Source organism: Sus scrofa, chromosome 13, assembly GCF_054392235.1.
Source record: "Sus scrofa isolate SSC_HxYL_T2T_F1_AM1 chromosome 13, Sscrofa_HxYL_maternal_Yorkshire_Landrace_v2.0, whole genome shotgun sequence".
In the NCBI taxonomy this organism is placed as follows: domain Eukaryota; kingdom Metazoa; phylum Chordata; class Mammalia; order Artiodactyla; family Suidae; genus Sus; species Sus scrofa.
In genome coordinates, this window is record NC_139395.1 from 99,260,022 (window position 1) to 99,285,067 (window position 25,046).

The 25,046-nt window shown below is 38.2% G+C and overlaps 1 protein-coding gene across 9 annotated transcripts in view; it reads right to left on the reverse strand.

Annotated features, from left to right (window-relative positions):
• Positions 1-25,046, reverse strand: part of SLC9A9 (solute carrier family 9 member A9) — a 685,137-nt gene that overhangs the window by 526,309 nt on the left and 133,782 nt on the right. For 5 of the 9 annotated variants that reach the window (XM_084989943.1, XM_084989941.1, XM_084989944.1 and 2 more), the window contains one exon: positions 10,300-10,502. The exons of the other annotated variants lie outside the window; for them this stretch is intronic. In XM_084989943.1, coding sequence (XP_084846069.1) covers positions 10,300-10,502 — 203 coding nt within the window. The remainder of the gene's footprint in view (positions 1-10,299; positions 10,503-25,046) is intronic. 9 annotated transcript variants of the gene reach the window in all.

Consider the following 25,046-nt stretch of genomic DNA (forward strand, 5'->3'; position numbering starts at 1 on the left):
AAATAAACAGGCACATATTAGGCACTATACTCAAGAATGTTTTACTGATGGAGTACATATCAAAGTATGGAAATCAGTATTTTAAAGTACTTAGCAGTTAGCTAGTGCTTAATAATAACAGTTAATATTTACTGAGGACTTATTACATGCCCTGGCACATTATTTCATTTAGTCCTCATAATAACCTTTTGACATTGATACTAGTATTGCCCCATTTGACAAAACTAAGGCACCAAAAGTTAGGTCACATGCTGAAGATCACCCAGCAGGTTACAGATGGACCTGGAATTCAAACCCAGGTATTTTGATTGAAGAGTAAGGCTCTAACCATAATGTTATGCTGCCTCATACATACCAGTTCTTACCACATACGGTGCTGATGTTTAAAAGAATAATAGTTTGGGGGTTTTGGCTTTTTTTTTTTTTTTGAAAAGTTACTTAGGAATACTTTGTTCTGAGATAACATGTAATACACACAAGACTTTAATAAATACAGAAAATAGTATCAAATAACAAGGTATGAATCATTTTTAAAGACTGGCCTCTCATGGAACATTTAAGCACGATCTTGAACTAAGTAGGAGAGTAAAGTGTGGAGAACAGCTTCAGAGCCCCCAGCTACCCAGTCCTCCCCAAAATAACTTTGAAAACCTGTCCTTTGATATCTAAGTGGATGGTTACTCAGCATCCAAAAATGCTAGCTCACGGTGTGCTCTGCCATGCTGGCTCCCATAGTTCCTAAAAATGGGTCTATGCTACTACCACTTTAAGTCCTTTATGAAATTAGGCAAATGGATGACCAAAGGGATGGAACTAAGATGGTCCAAGACTAGGCAATAGTCAGGAGGAAGGGATGATTGGGAGACGGAAGACATCTCAGTTGTTTCCCACCCTAGTGGTCTGGTGTATTTTCTTGGGCTTAAAGCCAGGAATCTAAGAAGCCATCCCTTTACTCCATAGCCACTCCCCTCTTATCAAATTTTGTCATTTAGAAAGAGCACCAATGCTGGGGCTCAACCTACTCATATATTTCCATATGACTCCTTTCCTTTTCCAACCAAGAGTGAGTGTGAGAGACATCAGTACAATCTGCCCTAATCACATGGCACTCCAAGAGACTATTGCCACCAATGGCTTTGGCATTATTTTGAGTAGCTAGGTTTTTAAGAAATAAAGTTAGACAGCTGCTTGGCATGCAATCCCTGCCACAAATAAATGTTCTGGTGGTCACTTTCCTTAGAACACGAGTCCTAAGTGATGATCTGTGAAGAAGAAAGGAAGTCACAAGAGTCTTTGAGTGCTGCATCCATAGTCCTGTCTCATAATGCCAATTCATTTCAGGTGGCAAGGACTTAACTGAAATTCCGCCAAACAGATCTGTCTAGGGTAATTCTTAATTCTGCATTTGGATGCTCCAAGTTACAATCAAGGTGTAGTTGAACAATCCTTGGTATCTGGACTGTGCATTTCGAAGGCAAGACTGCAAAAGTATCCAGGACACTAAGCAGAGCCTGCCAGTCTTTGGGGCGTGATGTTCCTGTTATTTCTGCATTTTCTGCATTTTCACTGTCCATTCCAAGTTGGTATCTCTCTTCTTCTCCTCCACCCTTCTCAACTACAACAAAAATAATTTTTTCAGGACTTTTTGTGTACACAAAATGATTTGGATATTGATGAAAAATATGGCAAAGATATGGCAAGGAAAAAAAATGACACCCAGAATGCAAAGGTATCTCATCTTAGTTTTGCCCTCTGCTTTGAAATTCTCTTCTTCCAGATCTCTACATGGCTCACTTCCAACTTCATTCAGATCTTGGCTTCAATTTCAGCCTCTTAAATGAGGCCTTCCCTGCAGAACATATCTAAATTACTTCTCTCTCCATCCTCTCATTTTGCTAACCTTTCTTCATAGCGTGTCTCCACCTGATATTGGATTATAAATGCTTCTGCTGAAAGGTGCCCTGTCTATCTCTCCCCTAGAATCCAAGCTTCTTGAGAGCAGGACTTTGTTTTGTTCACTGCTGAACTTGCATCACCTAAGACAAATGCTTGGCCCAATAAGTAAATATTTGTTGAATGACTACATGAATAAAGAAAATCTTTGTTGTTCAATGACTAATCAAAACCAAATAGAACTGATCATCAGGGAAATGCAAATCAAAACCACAAGGAAATAGGAGCTATCACCTCACACCTGTTAGAATGGCTATTACCAAAAAGACAACAACTGTTGGCCAGAATGTGGAAATAAAGGAACACTTGTTCACTGTTGGTGATGCAGCCATTATGGAAAACAGTATGGGGGTTTCTCAAAAAAATTAAAAACAGAACTACCATATGATCCATCAATCCCATTTCTGAGAATACATCCAAAGGAATTGAAATTAGGCTCTTGAAGTGACAGCCATATGCCCATGTTCACCATAGCATTATTCATAATAGCTGAGACATAGAAATAACCCCAGTGTCCACTGATGAATAACTGATTAAGAAAATATTGTATATAATAATAGAATATTATTCGGCCATAGAAAAGAAGGAAACCCTAGCATTTGCAACAACATGGATGGATCTTGAGGACATTATGTTAAGTGAAGTAAGACAGAGAAAGGCAAATACTGTATGATCTCATTTACCTGGAATCTAAACATAATGAACTCACAGAAACAGAAGACAGATTGGTGGTTACTAGAAGTGAGAGATGAGGGGTGGGAAAAATATTTGAAGGTAGTCAAAAGATACAAAGTTCCAGTTATAAGATAAATAAATCCTGGGGATATAACATACAGCATGGTGACAATTATGTAAGAATTTAAAAGTTCTCATCACACAAAATTTGTGTTACATCACAAATAATAACATGAAGTAATGTATATTAACTAAACTTACTGTGATAATTATTTTGCATTTAATATGTATAAATACATAAAGTCATTATGTTATACACCTTAAACTAATACAATCTTATATGTTATTATCTCAATAAAACTGGAAAAAAATTTTAATGGAATGGAGTCTTCTGACATTTCTGAAATCATTTCTCAGGTCAATTTTCTGCAAAGAAAGTTGAACAAAGGTGGGAGAAAACAGATAAAACAAATTAAAAATGCTATGTTTCCTGATTCGCAACAGATCTTTTAACTAAGGTTTAGGATGAAAGTAGCTAAGTTTGTCCAAACAGCCTCATCCCATGCACTGCCAAGCTTGAGATTCCCTGGGACCACATGATGTGGAAGAGCCAAGACTTGTCATAACAGAGAAACATAAATCATGAATCCCTGTTCTCTGTAGAATGCAGAAATAATTGATAGTATCCTACAATTGTTTCTCCAAGCCCAAAGTGCTGATTTATTGTGATGCTTGCTCTGTTGTGCCTAGAGCAGTTTTAGAGATTTCTTTCCTGTCTTTTCTTTATCCTCAACCAAAGTGTCCCAGCATTAACTTGCACATATTTCATTTCATGATATAATGACTCTGGTCAAGCTATTTCTATTACCAGAAGAGCTTTGCCTTCTAGCCTCTATAGCCAGAATAATCAAGCAAAAATAAAGACTGGAAAGAACAGAAATAGTTTACAAGTAAATACCTGAAAATTAAGAGTCTGAACCACAGTCAAATCACAACTAGAAAAAGTTGAACAATGAGGAAAAATTAAGAAACTGATGTTTTAATGCTGCAAATACAAAACTATTTTTCAAAGTCTTATAGTTAGCTGTTGCTATAAGGACTTCCCTAAAATACCTCAAAAATATCCAATATTATCAGCACAATTGATAGTAGCTTCAGTGTGAAGCTCCAACTCCCTTCATTGAAACAATAGACAGGACAGATTATTCAGCAGTATAACTCACTCCAAAATAACTTCCCTTCCCAAATGATAGTGTCACTTTTCACACAGGAAGTGAAGACTTAGCAAACTTTTTACTGGGTAGTTTCCTTTGACTTTTCATATTACATTCAAATAGTCAACAAATTATAGGAAGTGTAAATTTAAATGTGCTGACAACTTTTTGAAAAGCTACTGGATCTGCAAGACCTCTCCAGCCAAATGGCTTGCTGACCTTAGAATCTAACTCAATGTGGAAAAATATAATGTGTTGAATCAATGACAAATAAATTAATGATGAGATAGACTGATTCATTCATTCATCAGTTTTAAACTATACTTGTGAATTTCCACAACAAACTAGCTCCTTCTCTTAACTTCTAAGTTCCTCATTTCTGTCCTCCTGCTCTCTGTGAACCCACAAGACAGGGTAGCAAAATAAGCTCTTCTCTCTTTCTCCTCATGACCAATTGATCCACTCTACAATGTCTTCCTTCCTGGCTTCTCTTCCTCTGCCCCTTAGTTACCATTCAAGCTCAGGTCTCATCTGTCTCCCTGCCTTCATTCTCTACCTTGTACACAGCAGCAGGCTTTGCTTTTGTCAACATTACACTCTTCCACTGACTGTAGAATGGGCATTACTCAGCCTGGCATTCAAGGGATTCTGTAACCAAGTTCTGCCCTTATCCCCAGCCCTATGTTTCATTGGTCTCCCATACTCCAACAAATTAGAAACATTTTCCTTTCTTGGAATATTATCTACCCCTTCTTCTACTTTCACATCGTGCTTTTCCCTCTGCTTGGAATAAGCCTCCCACCACCACACATTACATATATCACCACTAGAGTAAATCAATTATCCTGCTTTGAAACCTGTCCAATCACACTAACAAGAAATAATACTGTCCCCTCTGAATGTTTGTGGTGTTTACCCACTCCTTTGATGCATGTCTTGTGGTGTATGTATTCACATTCATTTATGAGTAAATTCCCTAGATTTACTAGTAAACTTCTTGAGATCATTCCTGATTTCAGAACTAAAATTGATGTAATTCAATTCATTTGTTTTGAAGGAATGAATGAATGAATGAGTGATAGAAAAGGTTCTTTTGTCATCTATTCTTTAAAAGCAAGTTTTAAACCTCCTATTGATATGAAATTCAGAAATTCTTAGTAGATATTTTGGTATTCCTAAGTATTCCGTAAAGAATTAATGTCTGTAAAGCCATTACGTAATAGAGTATAGGCCCCACTCAATTAAAACTATCTAAGAATACCTTGAATCCACAGAATAATTTGACAAATGGTATTAGAAACATTAACTGGATAGATACGAAACAATACAATCTAGTTTTATTCTCTCAGAAGGTTGTTTTGAGATCATTAGCAGCTCATAACATATATAAAAATAGTCTTCACCTGTCTTGAAGCAAAAATTTTTTTTTCTTTTCTACACTTTGATGTCTATTGAGCATGAACAAAAGAAGCTTGGCATATGGCATTTCCTGAACTTTTCATGTTCATAACATGGCATAAAAGCACAGCACACACTGATGCTTATATAAATGCCAACAGCTCTAATATTTTCCAGTTTTATATCTTCTTATTGGAAGAAACTTAGGGAACCATCAAGCCCGGTGGTGTTTCCAAGTACCTCAATGCCTAACCATCCCAGAAATATACATGCTCTTACAAATATTCCAAGAGATGACTATATAGCGTAGGAATTTATTCCAGCCTTTCCAAGTCCTGAAGTCAGTAATTTCATCCAAGCCCCTAAACTACATTCTTTGGAGAGTAAAACTCATTTCCTCATCCTGTAGCTTTGGAAACAAAGGCCAAATACTCCCTTTAATCTAGACCACAAAGGAAAAGGACTCAGTGATGCCACTCCACTGGACCTCTTTTCCGTTCTCTGTCCATCCTCTTCTCTTTCTAGCATTGGTGCTCATCTCCTTCTACCTGTCTTAGTGTGGAATTCCTCAGACCTCAGCCTGAGGCACCCTGCCCTTCTCTGTCCACAGGGCCACTTAGGAGCCCATCCAGTGGTGTGGGGTATGATAAACCACTAGGACTCAAAGTACTATGGGTCAGTTCTGCCTCTGACCAGTGGATGAACCAGGTAATTTCTCTGGATATGAACTTATATCTGCATGCACACAACTAAAATTAGATAATATCTTAGTTTTGTCAACCATTAAGCATGCAGGGCATTATTCTACCAGCTCTAAGATGATAACTTCCAAATATTCTAGCTGTATTCATCCCACCAAGCACTCAGATTCTTTCATTCATTCATTCACAAACTATTTAGCAACAATATGAACTGGGCACTGTAGTAGGCTTCAAAGGTACACTGGGTAATAAAAAAGGCATGGTCCCTGCCTTTGTGAAGTGTATAGTCCAGTGGACATCAAACAATATAAGAATGATAATTAATCATCAAGAAAATACACAAAATTTCAAATAGTGCTAAGTACTTTAAAACAAAAGAACAGGCAAGAAAGAATATGGGAGAGAGGGTGGGGGGATACAGTGTGATAAAAATCACAGGGCAAGACCTCTCTGAAGAGATGGCATATTCTAGGGATAAAAAGGAGCCTGACATCCAAGAAGCAGAAGTAAGGTCATTTTGAGCAAAAAGAATAAAGTCTGGAGAGGTCCTGAAGCAAAAAAAAAAAAGTGCTTTTAGTGTAAAAGAGGTTGATAGATCTGCAGCAGTGGAGGTGAAGGGAAACACAAAAGTGACATTTATTTCCTCACCATATTAACCTGAACACAACATGGCATTTAAATCAGTGGTTCCCAAATCTGTTTATACATTAGAATCACCTGGTGATTATCTAAGAATTCCAAAGCTCAGGCTGCACCCCAAACCAGTAAAATCACAAGCATTGGCACACAAGCATCAGGGTTTTTTGAAGCTTCGTATGACTCCAAAGTAAAGACAAGTTTGAAAACCACTAACAAATCACTTTAGGGCTTACGTTGTTCTTTTACTCATCCATAAAATGATGGAGTTCAACTTAATGAAGTCAGGTCTCTTTCTTCTCTAAATTCAATGTTCTCTCTCTAAATGCAGATCTACGGTCATTTTTACCCATCTTCTTCCACAAATCTTTCTTTCCCTTGCCTCTATCCTGGGACTCTCATTTTCTCCTAGCCAGACCTGACCTGAAACCTTAGAATCTTAGATTCTTTTCTTCACCCTGTTCCTACAAACCAAGCAGGTTTCATTGATTCAAAGCATCCATGAAGCCCTCTCTTCTCTTCTCACCTAGATAACTACTTCCTGCAGGCTCATTATCCCGCCCAGACCTACTGAACTGAATCCTGCTGCCTATCCAAACCATACCCATCCTTCCAAGCCCTTCTCAGGTCCCACCTCCTTCAAGAAGCCTCCCTAACAAGTTTAAGTGTCTTTGAAAACTAATTTGTAAAGTTTTATAATCCTCATAGTCTCTATGATACAATTTGGAACTGAATTATATTCTAGCATATATTATACATTGGTCTTATCTCCCCAAGGGATGTTAAATAAATGGAAAAAAAAAAACTAACCATATAGTTTGTTAATTCCTGGCATATACTAAGCATTCAAACATACCTAGTGGCAGCAGTGGTAGCTGGAGGTAGTGCAGAGGTGATGGTGCTGGTGGTGGTATTAGAAGTGGCAGTATTAGTAGTAGCAGAGGCAGTGATAGCAGTATGATGCCAAGGGCCTTACAGCAGTATACATCACCCATTTAAACATTAAAACAACCCTGTAAAATAGTTCTAATCTCCCCACTTTACAAATAAGAAAGTTGGAGATTAGGAAATTCAAGGAATTTAGGACAGTCTGGCAGATCTATCTGGTCCTGGTTTTTTTCCCATTACCCCATGTTACCTCCCTATAAGCCTTCCAATAAATAGATCCTTTTTGAGAATTCTTTTGTATCTGACATAGATTGATAATTGATTGGCTTATATAAATATAAGTTGCATGCAATGGAGAATTCCTAGTAAGGAAGACAGATTACGGGCATTTCATTTTCACAAACTAGGGTCCCCCTACATGGCACATAAGCAACAAATACTCATTTAAGATATACTCTGGCCATTTATAAAAAAGATTCTTTCCACTTAAAGTTGTCTAATATGGTATAAGTGTACCAGTGGATGCCCCTTTCTCCACTAGCAATGAGCTGGGGGATTTACCCTGGGTACTGAGTCACCTATTCTCAAATTTGGATGCTAAGGGGAACAAGTGCTAATAGTGACTCAATAAGTCACATAATTTCTAAAAAAAAAAAAAATCTATAATATAATTGAGCCAAACAAGGTAATTTAAACATTTCAGGTGCAGAACTCATAATCCATCCAATGTAAAAACCAAAAGGGCCCCAAAAACCTAGACATTTTCTCCATCTCTTGCCTTAATTTTTCAAGAGCAAACACTGGAGTTTGGTGGCTGATAAAAAAAATCACTATGTCAATAATATAATAACAAAATTTCTGCTCAGGTGTTTGTTGGCAATCCTGTTAGAGAATAAAATTGCTATAATAACAGAGTTAATTATCAGCATCTTTTTGGGTCACACTCTTTGGAGAAATAGTGCTGCTTAGAAATGCAGATAAAGGAGTTCCTGTTGTGGCTCACAAACCCGACTAGTATCCATGAGGACGCAGGCTTGATCCCTGGCCTTGCTCAGTGGGTTAAGGATCCAGCATTGCCATGAGCTGTGGTATAGGTCACAGATGTGGCTCGAATCTGGCATTGCTGTGGCTATGGTGTAGGCTGGCAGCTGTAGCTCCAATTCGACCCCTGCTGTGGGAACTTCCATATGCCACAGGTGTGGTCCTAAAAAGAAAATAAAGAAATGCAGATAACATTAGGTAAGAGAGGAGGAAAATAATTTATGTTCTGGTACTAACCAAAATAAAACCAAAGTGTGTATTTAAATCCTATGCTGCTAACAAGGTCATTTAAAAAATTGTTTCTTTCAAAATAGATAATTTTCTATTATCCATGTGAACAGAACAAATCTCATGGAAGAGATCATCCAAAATAGCAGATCTAGAAGTTGCCTCTATTTACTTCAGAAATACATTATTTCATTTGCTTTTTTGTGCTTCAATTCACTTTCATAAATCTGATTTAGGTTAATATTATAATTAGTTTGGCTTTCCTGAGCTCTCACCAAGTGCTAGGATGAATTTAATCTAGAAAGGAGCTAGTAGAAGATAATATGAAAAAAAAACAGTAAAAATTACATTCATCTTAAATAAGGAAAAATGGTAGATCACATATTTCCTCCTGTCTCAACTCTCTCAAAATGGAAAAGATATATACATATTTTAAAACGAAACTAAATCTATACGGAATAAAAGTGATAAAATGTACTTCCATAACGTAAAACTTCTCAGCTCTGACACAAAACTATCTAGAATAAGTGATGTGAGATCATAGTTTTTAGCATGTACTTGGGTCATTAAATACCAATTCACTTGTTCCAAAGACTGATCCACACACAAAGTGCCACAAAGGCAACTCCACCCATTCTCTGACTCAGAGTACTGAGAGCAAAAGAAGTTTCTTTCCAATAACTGAAGCAGTTCACATATTTGCAATAGTAAAACCATTTTGTAAAAGATGAGCAACTTCACAATTTTTCTTTTTTTCAATCTATGATTCCCTAACTAAAATGACAGAGTTAGGATCCCATGAGATTCTGTGTCAGGGTATCCATAAATAGCCAAGTGGCCAATGTTTTCTGTTAACAGGACAAAGTCAGCCATCCTAGACCAAGACTTGTAAGTGCAAATTTTTTACTCCCCTCCATTTTCCTTTTGACTTAATGAACATATGAACCGAGTAACCAACTCAGTGACACTTAAAACACATGTGTGAAAATTTGAATCAGGTATCATGAAAGGCAGAGTCAGATGAATTGTCTTTTTTTTTTTTTTTTTTTTTTTTTTTTGTCTTTTTTGCAATTTCTTGGGCCGCTCCCGTGGCATATGGAAGTTCTCAGGCTAGGGGTCTAATCGGAGCTGTAGCTGCCAGCCTACGCCAGAGCCACAGCAACTCGGGATCTGAGCCACGTCTGCGACCTACACCACAGCTCACGGCAACACCGGATCATTAACACACTGAGCAAGGGCAGGGATCGAACCCGCAACCTCATGGTTCCTAGTCGGATTCGTTAACCACTGCACCACGACGGGAACTCCTTGAATTGTCTTTTTACCTAATGTAACTGTAGCTTGCAAAACAATTATATTAAAAAGTATTATTTTCTGACTTCTAGGGAAAAATGCAGACAACTGAGCTTACAATAAGAGTATATCAAGGCATTAACTGCTTAGTCAACTAAATTACCCTATTAATATGGTGTTAAAAAGGAGCTTATGCATATATGTGAATGTATTACATATGATACAATTATTTATACTGGAAAACAGAAATATATGGCCAGTAGGATTCTTACCTTTTCAAGTATCGCATTGCCTTGGTGAGGACTGATGTTGTGCTGACTTATTTCTCTCTTGTATTTATATTCATGAACTTGGTTACTGATATTAATCAATAGAGTTGATGGACTGAAGACCAGTTTTCCACAATCATACACAGTTCCACTTTCAATATCAGTTGGTGCTGTAGCATATCGTAAAATTAACCCCATTACAAGGCCTAAAATAAAGAATAAATAATTGCACTGGAGGAATGTAATGTAAAATGTTCATTATCGGATGCTTTTAAATATATGATTTGGAATTTAAACAGGTGGCATGAGAAAGGGTCATTATCTGGTTTAGAAAATTGTTCACTCTTCCACAGATAGCAGTTCAATAAATTGTATGGTTAAAATATTTGTGATGCACACTGTTAATAGTCCCCCCTTTTTTCCTTCCTAATGTACCCACAAATTTTGGAGAGAAGTGCTACCCACCTCTTCTATTCATCCAAGTACTTCAAGAAAACCTTGGCTTTGTGACAGATACTGAGTAATCTAATCCGTCAGGACATGGAATTCCCCTGGAAAAAGTTTCTGGTCTATAGATCAGCACATACATGAGACAGCCCCATCAGCCTAAAAGGTAGCACTTATATACCAGGGTTAGGGGATACTTGTTCTTATTCTCTTCCTCAAGACATGATCAAGGCAATATGTTTCTCCATTTTTTGCTGGCGGGTGTCTTGTGACCTTGAGGGGATGCAGTCCAAGGACATAGTCAATATACTGAGGGTGGCAGGACTAAGATACAGACAGAACTCAGGTCCTAAATGATTTCACTGAGCCTGGGATCAACCTATCCTGGAACTACCCTAATTCTAGACTTGTTATGTGACATAAAACATTTTCTAATTTTTCTAACAATTTTAAATCAAGTTTCTGTTTACCTGTAGCCAAACACATTATAATGTACAGTATTCCTTTTAGTGAAGAGTTGAGCCCAAGTAACAATCCTTGAATTTTAAGTTTATAAATTCTGTTAGGATGCTCATGGTAATCTGTCTGATAAATGTGAATTCTCTAAATGTTGTGATTTATTAACAAATAGCAAAAAACTTTAGAGGCCCACATATTCCTCAATTTAAAATTAGGGTTTATGTGTTTGTTTTAGGATAAATACACAGTTCACTCTTCAGAACATCAAATGTTGAGGGTTTTACCACTCTTTTGTGACTCCAGTCATCTAATTGCCTTTCTTTTATTTAATAAAGCATTTGTTAGGTGCATATATTGTGCCAGACATTTATGGATTTAAAATAAAAATACAGTCTCAGTCCTACAGAAGCTGAACTTTGTAAAATGAAGACCATAAGCAAACAATTATAATACAACATGACATGTGCTGTGACAGCTGGTAAGGACTCTGTGTTATATGAGTATGGAGAGGAGACACTCCAAAGCCCTTTGAACGATGCGAAACTTTAGCTGAATCTTAAAAGGTCACATAAGATTTGTCCAGATGAGCTGAATCAGGGACTGAGCTGGGATCCAGGCTGCACATGTGGGTGGCAGCATGTCAGTAACAGCAGAGACAGCTAACCATTCCCTAGGATTTTTGTTTGTCATTGTGCAGAATAGCTGTCAGGAAATGGCTGCTCAGCCAGAGATTGTGTTTCTGGCTGTCTTGCATCAGGCTGGTTTCTCACCAATGACATAGAAGCAAAAGCATGATAGGTGCCACAGCACTGAAGAAGTAGGTGAGTTTTCTCCCTTCTCTTTCCCCATCTATTAGATGGATCAGGAGGAAACAAAGGCTGTGGAGGTAGAGAGAGAGATGGCACTGAGGAAGCCTGGATCCCTGAGATAGTAGGTGGGGGAAAGCCATCCACCAACCAGGAAAACCTCCATTGGGCTGTTATATGAGTGAAAAGCTAACTGCTCTTATGTAGTCACTGAAATGGGAGTGCTTCTGTGTTAACAGTCGCTAGGGTAACCTAATAACATAATGTATAAATACAGAGGGACTTAAGAAATCTGATGGATTTAGGGAATCAGCAGTGGAGTAAGAAGAGAATAAGTGAAGAGAGAGAGAGAGAAACTAGACTATAGGGGCCAGCTTGTAAAAAGGCTACTCTGTCATGCTAAAAAGTTTTTATTTTTAACCCATTGGTAATATAGAACTATTGAAAGATTTTAGGCAGGAGAATAAAAGTCAAATTTTCATATAAGAGCTATCACTTTGGCAATAATATGGAGAACTTGAGTGAGAGGAGAGAATGAAAATAGATTTCCGTCAAGAATATTTTTACCTTACTTGTTCCTGCTTCGGCATCTAGCCCATTCCTCCTTGATAGTGAGAAATATGTTATCCTAAGCTTTGCTAAGAAAAAAATAAGTGATGAATGTGTAATCACCATGAGCATTTGATCCATCAGAGACCAGTGGGCTGCCTTCCACATAAGCGTCAAATTACTACAATAAAACTAGTCAGGGAAGAGAAGGGAAGACACATCACGTACATGGTTTGGGTGCCCATATAAGAACATAGATTTTCTAATACTCTAGTTGAATCCTAGGAAGTATTAGGTTTCTAAAATCTACTTGGCAGATACTATGAATGATACTATGACCCCTATTTCTGCTAAGTGAGAAATATAAAGAAGAGAAACAAGATACTAGCTGTCCAGGCTCTGAATGGAAAGAACCTGTTTAATATTATTTGAAATTTCCACTGGGTAAGCTGCTTATTTTTGCAATATACTTTCAACTCAATAACAAGAAGTAAAGGTGAAGTATCCATTATTTTTTTTCCAAGCAGGGAAAACAAGTAATTGTCATAACAACAAATGCTTAGTACCTGGGCTTCTGTGGGTAAATTCATACAATGCCTCAAAACCTAAATGGCCATCCCTGGCCCGCTGTATCAGCTCTGGTCTGAGCCTTCAAGAAGAGGCTAAGAATAAGTGGAGTGGAGGTGCTTGCCACCAGAGTGACCAGATGTATGGCTATGCAAATACACCATTCAAATAGATCTCCCACTATGAGGAGTACAGTTAACTGATGATCTGGAATACACAACTGCATTCATGCTGCGGTCATCAATGACTGATGTCAGCAGGGGCACTAAGACATGGAGATGGCTCAAAGACTCTGCATCAGCCAGGCCAAACCTTTTTTAGAATTGCACCACAACCTAAACCTTTTCCTACCCAGCCTCCCCTCCTTCTTTCTCTCCACCAGAGTTGCTTGGGGCTGCACCAAGGCCTGACAGGTGACCTAGCATCCGCAGGATCCCTCCCCATCTTTCATTAAAGGAATTTACCCTGATAACTCTTTTGTGCAACTAATCTCTTTTCAACATCTGCTTGTTGGAGGACCCAAAGTAACACACTAGACAAAAGGCTCTGATTCTCTCCAACCTCAAGGATTGAGAGAAAGCAGTATCTTGGTACACTGTAAGGGCGAGGGGGAAGCTGCAGCCTCACCATGTACTTGGTTAACAAATGCATCCAGCCATTGGTGTGCCTCTGTTGCAGCAGCAGCAACTGGAAAATCCTTAATATTGGAGGCCAGAAACCTACCCATAGACACTCATAATGCTTTTGACAGCCACTCAGAGCTCTAGCCAATGCTCACACAAATGCAGAGTCTTGAGTTAAAACACTCCAGCCCAATGTTGTATGAGAACAGGTGACTGATTGCTAGTAGAAAGAAAATGCTAATGAAAAGGGGTCATTCTTATATTCCCACAAAGATACAGGATAAAGAAAGCATCAACCACTTATGTACAGAAGAAGGAAAGAAGGGAATGTCTACCACAGCTTATGGACATAAACTAGTACTCTCTTTGGTAAGCCATGAACCAGAGTCCTTCTTGCCCACGGAGAAAAGGAGGCAGCCTGTCCCATCTAAGCAATACCACCAACACATGTGTGCATAGCCCTGATCCCAGGTCATAGCCTCAGAAGCATGATACTTTGCTGAGCTCTGTCACCTGGCCAGGCATTACCTCCTCCAGACAGAAACTCTAGTCCAGACGTATCCCATGGGCCTATACGTCTGAGCATCTGGCAACTAGGGTGACAATAGTGGGAACCTACTCTTTAATGAACCCTGACCTTTCCCCAGCAGTATGCAAGTCCCATAATGGAAGGTGGACAACATCCGTCATCCCCAAAGCACTCACAATCCTACGAAGTCCATCTCAAATCCCACCTGGGAAGGGGGGAGGGGTTCTCTGATGCAACCTGTACTCACTGAGTTTCCCAACTTTGAGTACTTACAGTTTGAACCACACCCTTTAAGGCCCAGTTTTATAAAGACGTATATTGTTCAACATTGTTTTGAGGCTTTGGCTTTGTCACCCCCTACCAGACCATGATTCCGTTTAGGGAAGAAACTGTACTGTTCATCTCTTTTTTCTCTAGAAAAGCCAAACACTTAAGGCAGTTGCAAACCAACTTTCTCCAAGTCCACAAATTCCCTTGGATTCAAGAAGAAAAAGGTCCTCTGAATTTATGCAGTTAGTCAGTGGCCAACATTTTCAAATGTCACATGTAAGAAGCATCAAACCAAAAACTTTTAAAAATGAAAAAAAATAAAGAAAAAGAAAAGGAGCATCAAACCAAATGTTGTGATGTCCCTGTCCTTTCTGAGCTTGCAACATAATTCAGCAGATGCCTGACTTATAGTTGATATGGTGATGTCTGTGGGAGAAGGAAGGAGGGAGGGAGGAAGGAAGGAGGAAAGAGCTCATGAGCACTCAAAACGAGGAACATTTAGGAATATGGGAGTTCCTATTGTGGCACAGCAGAAACGAATCAGACTAGTATCTACGAGGATGCAGGTTCAATCCCTGGCCTCATTCAGTGGGTTAAGGATCTGGCATTGCCATGAGCTGTGGTGTAGGTGGCAGACACAGCTTGGATCCTATGTTGCTGTGGCTGTGGTGTAAGCCAGCAACTGTAGCTCTGATTCTATCTCAGAGAACTTCCATATGCTGCAGGTGTGGCCCTTTAAAAAAAAAAAAAAGAGGAGCATTTAGGAATATGAGCCTTATCTTTCTGGACTGGCTTTCCATTCTTCACACTGAAAATGAGAGAAAACCCCTCTCCCTCCCTCATTCTGCTTCCATGCTACAGACACAAAAGGCATTTCTCTAGTACTTATGAGAGTTATAAAAATGAATAAAATATGTCCCTGATCATAAAATATTAAAACATTTTAATCCTACCAGTCCTTTTCCCTTGGCCTAATCCTGTGATACTGATTTCCAGTAAGAATCAGGTACAACAAGAGTTTTCTAAGTATCTTCTTATATTATGTCTGAATTTCATAACCAATTCCCCTGCATCTCATTGACAGTCATTCTACATGATGCTTAAGCATCAAAAAAGGGTCTTTTCTTAGAGGAATATGAATGGGGATTTACTTTTCTATATAAAGACTATATTTATATATAATGAGATGGATTACAGGATGGTTTTTAAAACACAAAGTGTTGAAACCTCTTTGGCTATGTTCAAACCAGTAATCATGTTCACACACCATCACACACACTGCCACACTACCTGGCACATTTCAGCAGGCTCCCTTCAGATTCTCTTCCAGTCAGAGTGATACTCCCCTGGAATCTCATAATGCAACCAGCCCAGCTATACTCATGCATCTAATTAGACTGCTACACAGGTTTATATTTAAATGCCACATGATATTGGAGAGAACTAAGGGCCTTAAGAAAATGTAGTTAATACATGAAGATTGTAGAAGAACTGAGTTTTGTAGGTTTTTCACTCTGTGCACTGAGTTGCTACCAAAAATAATTTAGATAAATCAGGTATTGTCTCTTACTTGAAAAAGGAAGATATATCATCCTTCAACTATGTAATATTATATTTCAACTTGGAAAGGGTATTAGACACTGTTTATTGCCAACCCAGCATCTTTCCCCTCATTTTCGCAACAAAGTCTTGATTTGTTCAGCAAACTACCCCTCCCCATACATGCTTAGGGTAAGTTGACCTCTCTCTCAGTTCCAAGGATGTTTCCATTCCCCTTGCTTATAATTGGTACTAGAAGGCATGTGACTCTATTTTAGTCAATAAAATATGAAGGGAAGCTTGCTGGGAGGCTTCTTAGAAAATTTCTGACATCCTAAGAGAGAGGAAGAGGGGAGAGAAACTCTCTTCTTCCTCAGGGCCCGGTTAGGACATCAGAAACTGCCATACCCATCTCACTCCCATCCTGATACTGAAGTCAGCACTGGGAATAGCAAAGCAGAGAAAAGGAAAGAACTGGGTCTTTGACGACAATAGGAGGCTGCTAAATCATCCAGCCCTATAGACTACTCTTTTCTAAACTTCTAGTTATGGGAGATATAAATGTCCAGATTTCTTCGGCCTGTTTGAGTCAGGGTGTCTATAACTAGCTGCTGAATACATCCTAACAGATACAAATGCTTTTATTTTTTACCAAGTCAATGTACAAAGTCCCAAGGAATCTTAAAGAAGATCAACTATTTCCACCCCTAAAAGTGTTAAGAAAGGCTTCACAAAGGAGCTTCTTCATGATGCATAGAGTGTGCAAGGTAGAGAAAAGGGCATGGATTTTTCTAGGGAGAATCATACGGAAATCAGTGAACAAATAAATGGCTCATCAGGCACATTAAGCAGTTTGGGTGGCCCAATAGGGCATCTGAGATCAAGGGCCCCAGGGCAGCTGAGAAGCAGAGGGTGTTCCAGAGGGAAAGATGGTTGCCAAGAAAATCCTGAGGAAGAACAGAGTAAGCTCCTTTTGGGGAGGCAGATTTGCTCTATTTTGGAGTAGAAGAGTGTTTGGAGATAATTACCTGAAGAGAGAAAAGAGAATTGAGAAACAGTGGAAACATGGAGAGGAAGTTAACATTAAAATTATGTTTTGTGAAAAAGAGGAATTTCAAGATGACAGGAATAAAATAAAGCCCAAGGAGGAGTGTTCTTAATCACTCTTAAGACTTTTTACAATGGGAGACTCTTCAAGGCAGGGAATCTAAGATTTTATTTCAATCACTCAGATTAAAAATGTGTATGAACTAGGGATCCAGATGTGGAAGTGAAGAAGGAAACGGTGTGATAAATATTCTAAGGAAGCCAAATCAGTGGACACCATTTAACTGTCTTTAAGATAGTATTCAAAAGTATTAGACATTAACTGGAATCTCCACAATTTTTTAGCTGTTTGACATTTATTCACCTCTACCATCTTATCAAAGCCTCTGTCATAACACTGATTTAGAAATATGATATGGGTTTGAGTTTCAAATGCTAAATGCATTTCCTAACACTTTCTTTTAGCAGTTAGTTTTGCACCAAGATTAGTCAGGGATAGAACTGAAAGTAAAAATATACAATGTCTTCTGGTTATTTAGGGCTTTTGTTCTTTCTCTGCCCTCCCACCAACCTTCTAAATTCAAAGGACTAAAAGAAAGTGTGGAGGTTGCTAAAAGGGACACAATTTATTGCTTTATGCTGGCTCACTATCAGCTTGCCTTAGTGAAGAAAAGATGCCCATAAAGATTTCAGAACAGGTCTGGGGCATCTGCCAGCAAGAGCATCCCACAATACTTCAAAGTGGAAAGTGGCCAATGAAGCTATTCCACCTTGGGATGCCTAATCCATTCAAAGTTCTATCTTCTCACAGGTTAAAGTCACATGGGAAATGACAGAGAGTCCCAACCATGAGATCCTCCACCATAGTGGGCTGTCCAAGGTGTGCTGCCATCTTTGGTGCATACCAGACAATATACATGTGACACACTCATGCACACAACATACCCAAACACACTCATGCACGCAAAACACACACACAAGCACAACGCACACGTTTCACAGCACTCTGGGATTCCTAGCACTATGGGTAACTTTCCTCTAGAAGCTACCTCAGCCACCAGCTTATACACAACTAATACCCTTCCGTGAAACCATCTTGGGAAATTTACAGAAATAAAGAGATAAATATATCTAACTGGATAGATACTGACTAAAACAAAATGATTCTTACTTTATAATGTTTACACAAGGTCTATTTTTTTTTTCTCAAACCAGAGGTGGAAATGTCACAAAGTATTATAGATAATGAAAGAGGAAGGGACTCTCCAATACATGGAGATTGTCTACCAAACTCTCTTCATCACAAGAAGGTAATGGAGTGAGAAAGAAAAAAGATGGGAGGAATGAAAAAGATAAAACAAGGAACTGCATGTTCAATTTTATTTCCCTAGTAGTTCTCATACTTTAATGCATCAGAATCCTCTGGAAGTTTTGTTAAAACACTGCTTTGTGGAGTTCCCTGGTGGCATAGATACAGTGTTGTCACTGCTGTGGTGCAGGTTTGATCCCAGACCTGGGAACTATCTGCATGGCACAGGCATGGCCAAAAAAACAAAAAGCAAAAAAGCAAACAAACAAACAAAAAAATCCCACTGCTTTGCTGGACCCCATCCCAAGTTATAATTAAGTAGGTCTGGGTTGGAGGTGACATATTATTTGCATTTCTAACAAGTTTTCAGGTGATACTGATGCTGCTAGTCCTGGGACGTCACTTGAGAAGCACTGTCCTGTAAGGTAACAGTTTCCAACAATATGAGTACCATCATGGTTATTGTCAATTCCATCAACATCCACGTAACCATAGGTTCACATAGGTCTCATCAAGCCTGGAGACCCCAGGGGGCATAATTAAGGATTTCTATCTTCAGTCTCTTCCAAAAATGTAATTCAATTAAACTAACATATGACGAAAGCCTATTTTGCACACTCCATACAATTAAAGCACTTCAGTACCTTCCCCACCCATTCTAACAACCACAGGCATTTAAAACCAGAATGAATGTGGACTTGCAACACCATCTTCCCTGATGCTGGGGCAGGTGTGTTCAGGTTAGCCTCATCACTCTCCCTGGCACATTTCAACCCAGCTACTTGGCATGGATGTACTTTCACGATACTGCTCCCACTGTCTTTCTCATGCTGGGCTTTTTGCTATCGACAGTATGACATTTATGAGGCCTCAAGGTAAAAAGAAAACTTAACTACTCATTTCCCTTCCCCAACCTCTCTCCACTCCTAACTTCGTGGGAGAGTTAAACACCAACAGGAGACTTTGATGAGAGGACAAATGCAGTCAAAATTTGAGGGCACTAGTTTTCAAAAACAGTGCTCTTGATAATTATTGTGGGCCTTGGCCATAGTTTGTGTTGAAGTTTGTTTCCTTATATACAAACAGAAGATCCTCATGCCTATTCTTCACAGATATGGTGATGATTAGCAACGAGAGTTAATACGTAGTTACATCTCTCAATCTCCTTTGCCTATACATTTTCTAAGGTACACTCACCTGGTACAGGATTACATTTATTAAATAACAACAACCTTTCTAAGGCTAAATGTGTGGTATAGATGAAAAACATGGATTTTACAGTACAGGTTTTGAAATTCAACCCTGGCAGTTACCAGCAAGTCACTTTATGTCTCTCAGTCTTGGTTTCATCACCTGTAACATAAACAAGATACAACTTCCCCTCCCACACCCCTGGCAATACACGCATGCACACACAAACACACCCATACTTGTGATACACAATAGCCTCATGAAGACAAACTGCCAAGGTCTGAGTCCCAGCTGTGGCATCTAACAGATGTGTGACATTAAGCAAGTTACTTAATCTTTGGCGTCTCAGTTTCCCCATCTAAAAAATGCTTGTTGTAAGGATTAAATGAGTTAATATATTTAACGTACTTATGATAGCATAGATCATATTGTAAATGCTATTTGTGTTAGCTATTTTTATTATGGTTATTTGTTACCATGTAATTTTTATTGTTATTCTGACATAATAAATGTTTAACAAATGTTATTTCTTTATGTTCCCACTTGCCTAGCCATATAATTTTAATTCAATTTAGACTATATATAATACTCTGTAAATAGTTTAAATCCTAAACTCATTTTCTTGATGTGCACACTCATTAGCCTTTAGAACCCAAGAGGGGAATCCTTTGAAGTAATGGAGTAGTTTGCTCTGAGGGCTTCCTCTGTAGCTCCTTAGGGATTCAGAAGCATAGCGGAATATACAGGAGGTTATTTTCTTAAAATCAACTTTTAAAAACCTACATAGGAGTTCACATTGTGGCACAGTGGAAACAAATCTGACTAGTATCTATGAGGACGTAGGTTCCATCCTTGGCCTTGCTCAGTGGGTCGGGAATCTGGCATTGCCATGAACTGTGGTGTAGGTCGCAGACACAGCTCGGGTCCTACATTGCTGTGGCTGTGGTGCAGGCCAGCAGCTGTAGCTCCCATTCGACCCCTAGCCTGGGAAAATCCATATGCCACAGGTGAGGCTCTAAAAAAAGAAATAAAAATGAAAATAAAAAACCATACATAGATCAACATGCCTTTAATTTTTCTACTTTTTCAACCTTTCTTTGGCTACACTTTACAGCATGGAAAACTTTGTCCTGATTGCTAAAGCTCCTTAAAATCAACCTTTTTTCACCAAAAGGGAAAGCAAGTTTAGTTCATTAGGCTCTTAATAACCTTTTCTACAGATTCCTTCAAATTAAACCAGAGCCACTCTGATTTTCATACAACATACATCCACGAATCCCAAATCCATAACTTTCTGATGGTAGAACTTTCTCTCTTTCCTTTTTAACAGGAATTCAAGAGGATTTACTGAGTACTTAATACCAAATCAGAGCAGGACTGAAGGAACTAAGAATGGTAACTAAAGTCCTGTTTGGGAGAAAAGATTTGGATGTCATTATAGGCTGATACGGTTCTGGGAAAAACTATTGAGGACCTGGAGTAGCTGTGAGATTCAGGTCAGTCTTGGCCTAAATTTTGAAGGGCTTTTGTAGCAAGAAGGGAGGTTAGTGATATATATTTCATCTCTTTCACATTTTATAAATGAGAAAAGTAAGGCTAAAGGTTAAGTTCCTTGCCCAAAGTAATGCATCTAGCTACTGAAAAAAAAAAGAAAGAAAAAGAAAATCATAAAGATGTAAAAATTCAAATCCCCAAGAGTGTATCCAATGCTTTCTCCAAAAACCATGCCACATTTTAATAAGTAAAAAGCTTTAAAAGGGCCTCCCAGGCTGCGAGAAAAGTGTGTAATGGCACTCAACACCTCCTATGGGCCTGGCAGTCAAGGAGGAGGCCTGGACTGGAACAGGGTAAATGGGTCAGTAGGGTAGAGCTACACCATCCCCAACAACCCAATCTTATCCTGAGGCACCTCCAAGCAGTGCTAGGATAAAATTAATGCCTCATGATTTTTTTCAAGAAAGATAGCTTTTAAAGCCTTGATGATTGACTATGTAATGATATTTTCTTTAAATATTGAAAAATAGGCTGTTGAGTGAACTCAACTGGCCCTACTAAACTGCTAAGGATTTCTTAGGGGATAAGACACAGTTTAACAGTTTAATTTAATTTAGTTTAATGAATTCAAAAATTTAAACTTTGTGACTTGAAATTTTCCTTCAACACTAAACAGCAAGCAAGATTTCCACTTGATTTTGAGACCATCCCTTATATTGTAAGGCCATGAAATCAAAGGTAGAATTCTAAGAGGTTTAAATTGTTCTGCCCCTAAGCTGGGATCCCAACCCTCAAACGCATGGCATTGTGAACGCCCTGCAAAGTCAGGGAGCCCCCAGTGATGTGTAATGGAATTGTTAATGCTATCAGGGCACAAGGAGCAATTTTTCTCTTATGAACAACAAGCAAGGGATATAGGGCTCTAAGCGAGCAGCACTAAGTGCACCATCTGCTGTCAATCAATACTTTGGCCATTAATAGTCTTTTAAGCTTTTAGTCCAATTTAAATGAATATCATCATGGCTTATATTTTAAACCAGTTATGGATTCTAATTCTTTGATTCTAAAATAATGAGAGCTATAGAATGTCCTGAGACACAATTACCAATTACTGTTCCTGGTGAAGCAAAAAAAAATTGTTAAAATGCTGCCACTAATTTTTAAAAGCATCCTAGGACACTTGATACCAAGAAACAAGCTATTTTTCTTATAATGAATTATTTTATTTAGAGCATTAGATTTATCTCCAATGAGCAGAGTCAAACCTAAAACCACACATGGTTTTTCTTGGCTTCTACAACCCTTCATATGATAGTTTAAGGTTAACAACTTGGAAATTGTTTCTAACAATAACATAAAAGGTAGTAAAATGTTCTGTCTGATCACTTTTTCCCTCACTTTCCTTTAACTGCACATTTTCCTAAGCCCCTGATCCCTAGAATTTTTTTAACTGGATTTCCTGATATACTGACAAAAATGCATCAACATCTATTGTGTATTCTAAAGGATAAAACATGTCAATGGAACACCAGCAGAAAAGCAGACAGCAGGCTGGGCTAAGGTATTACAGGAAATCTGGTGCCTAAGAAAAAAAAATATTTATGGTTCTTGATACAGAGGAAAATGACACATTGTACAAATAGTTGGTGAGAGTAAGAGCAGTAGGCCGGTAGGTGAACTGCTAGTCAAATTCATTGATAAGCATTAGGTACAAGACCAAGAAAAGTTAGAAAATGTACAACTGCATCTGTATGGAAGATGGAGATGACTGCAGTAAAGTTTACTCTCAAATGTTCATCTCCATTAAAAAAAAAAAGCTTTTATAAGTTTAATTTAAAACAAAGTTTTATTTCTTCTCTTCCTCAACGATTATCACTATGCTCCTTGTAGGACTCTCACAGGAACCATGGGTTCTGTCCTCTCATAATGAAGAGTCTATATGGTCTTATTCTGAAATTTCACTCTTTTTGACTTCCTGGAAAGCAGAATCTATCAGACTAATATTGTAAGCATAAACAATATGATGATGCATCTGGATTTCACAGATACATCCCCGCTCCAGGACAATCATTGAAGAATTTACTTATTTTAAAACATTTTCAGGGAGTTCCCTTCGTGGCTTAGCAGTTAACGAACCCGAAAAGGATCCATGAGGATGCAGGTTCGATCCTTGGCCTTGCTCAGTGGGTTGAGGATCCAGCATTGCCATGAACTATGGTGTAGGTCATAGACGTGGCTCAGATTCTGCATTGCTGTGGCTGTGGTGTAGGCCAGCAGCTGCAGCTCCATTTCAACCCCTAGCCTGGGAACCTCTATATGCTGTGGGTGCAGCCCTAAAAAGCAAGCAAAACAAAACAAAACACATCTTCAGTATCTCTTAGTAGAGATAGAAGTTCCAGCTCGATGGTTAACTAATAACATGACCTTTGTGTCTCTAAGTCTTCATTTTCTCACCTGTGAAATGAGAATGATGGACCTACAAAATCTAAGACTCCTTCTTGAGGAATGTATTTCAAATTCATTTATAGCTACTGGGACATTCTATTCACTTGGCATCTCCTTTCCCCTTACCATTGAAAAAGGTTTACTTGAATGTCCCATCTTGTTTCTCTGTTGTAATTTCAGATGATTTTATTACATTACTGACAGAACGTCCCTAATAAATATTACAGATAAAACATTTAGATCACCCCTGAAGAAGAAATACGAGATGTCACTAATGCCATCCATATGAACCATTTTCAGAGATTATCAGTGAGAGCTCTTTAGAAATGAACACAAACCTTATTAGACATGTGGATGAGTAAAAGCACATGGATGCCACCATGAGCAGCTATTCAGTTTTAGGGAAGTTACTTCATTTCTTTGAGATTTAGTTTTTTCCTCTATATAATGAGGTAGCTAGAGAAGATAATCTCTAATGTCCCCCTTAATTCCAACAATTATAATTTATGCCAACAAAAAATTAATATTAAAGTAAAAGTCTTTTCATTGACTTATACAATTCAAGATAACTCAAGTATACTAAAAGTTCTAGTAATGGAATAATTATACATATATAACTCCGTGCTCTGAATATATATATGCATGTCTCCATAATTTTTATAATCCTTAAATATTTCACTGATTCAATAACTTGCTTTCAATAACCTTAATATAAAAAATCATGAAAGGACAGAAATCAGACAGCTCAACTTAATTACAAACCTACAAATCTTAAGCCTAAACTTCCTTAAGAATAGCAATTTAGAGAAATAGAAACCTCAACTATTGTTCAATGTGCTAATATTTTCTGACTTCAACCACAACTTAAAGGTATTTTATGGAGTTTTTGAGGATTGAAATTGATCTGGAAATTTTCAGGTTCAAAAGTAAAAGTTACATTTAAATATTCTCAGTACAGAGTATATCTGAATTTTAACAGGTCACCAAAATTTAATCAAAATTTTACAAAACAGTATCTCCATCATATGTAAACCGAAATCGGTAAAGGAGTCATAGTTCAATTCCAATTCAGGGCCCTGAAGAAATGTTTCTCTCTAATAAATGTTTGTCATTTTAAAGCCTGTATTGTTGTGCTAAACCATTTATAAACCTTTAACTTAATGACAAGAGTGACATTGTTTCTGGCATCTCAGATTACATCCCATATGCTTGTTGATTATTTATTAGTGAGGTCAAGAGAGAGAGCCTGGTCCATTGATGATGGGGAAGAGCAATGACTGGCACCTAGGGCTTTACATCTGGTGGCATCACTTCCCTTCTCTTTCACTATTTCTCTCCTTAACCTGATTGTGAGCCCCTTAAATGAGAGTTTCAGCGTATGTTTTAATTCCCTTTGGAGCAAAGGAATTTAACTTTGTGCTCTGAATGGATCAGCACATCATCCTCCTGAAAGAAATTGCACTGCTTTGCCTGAA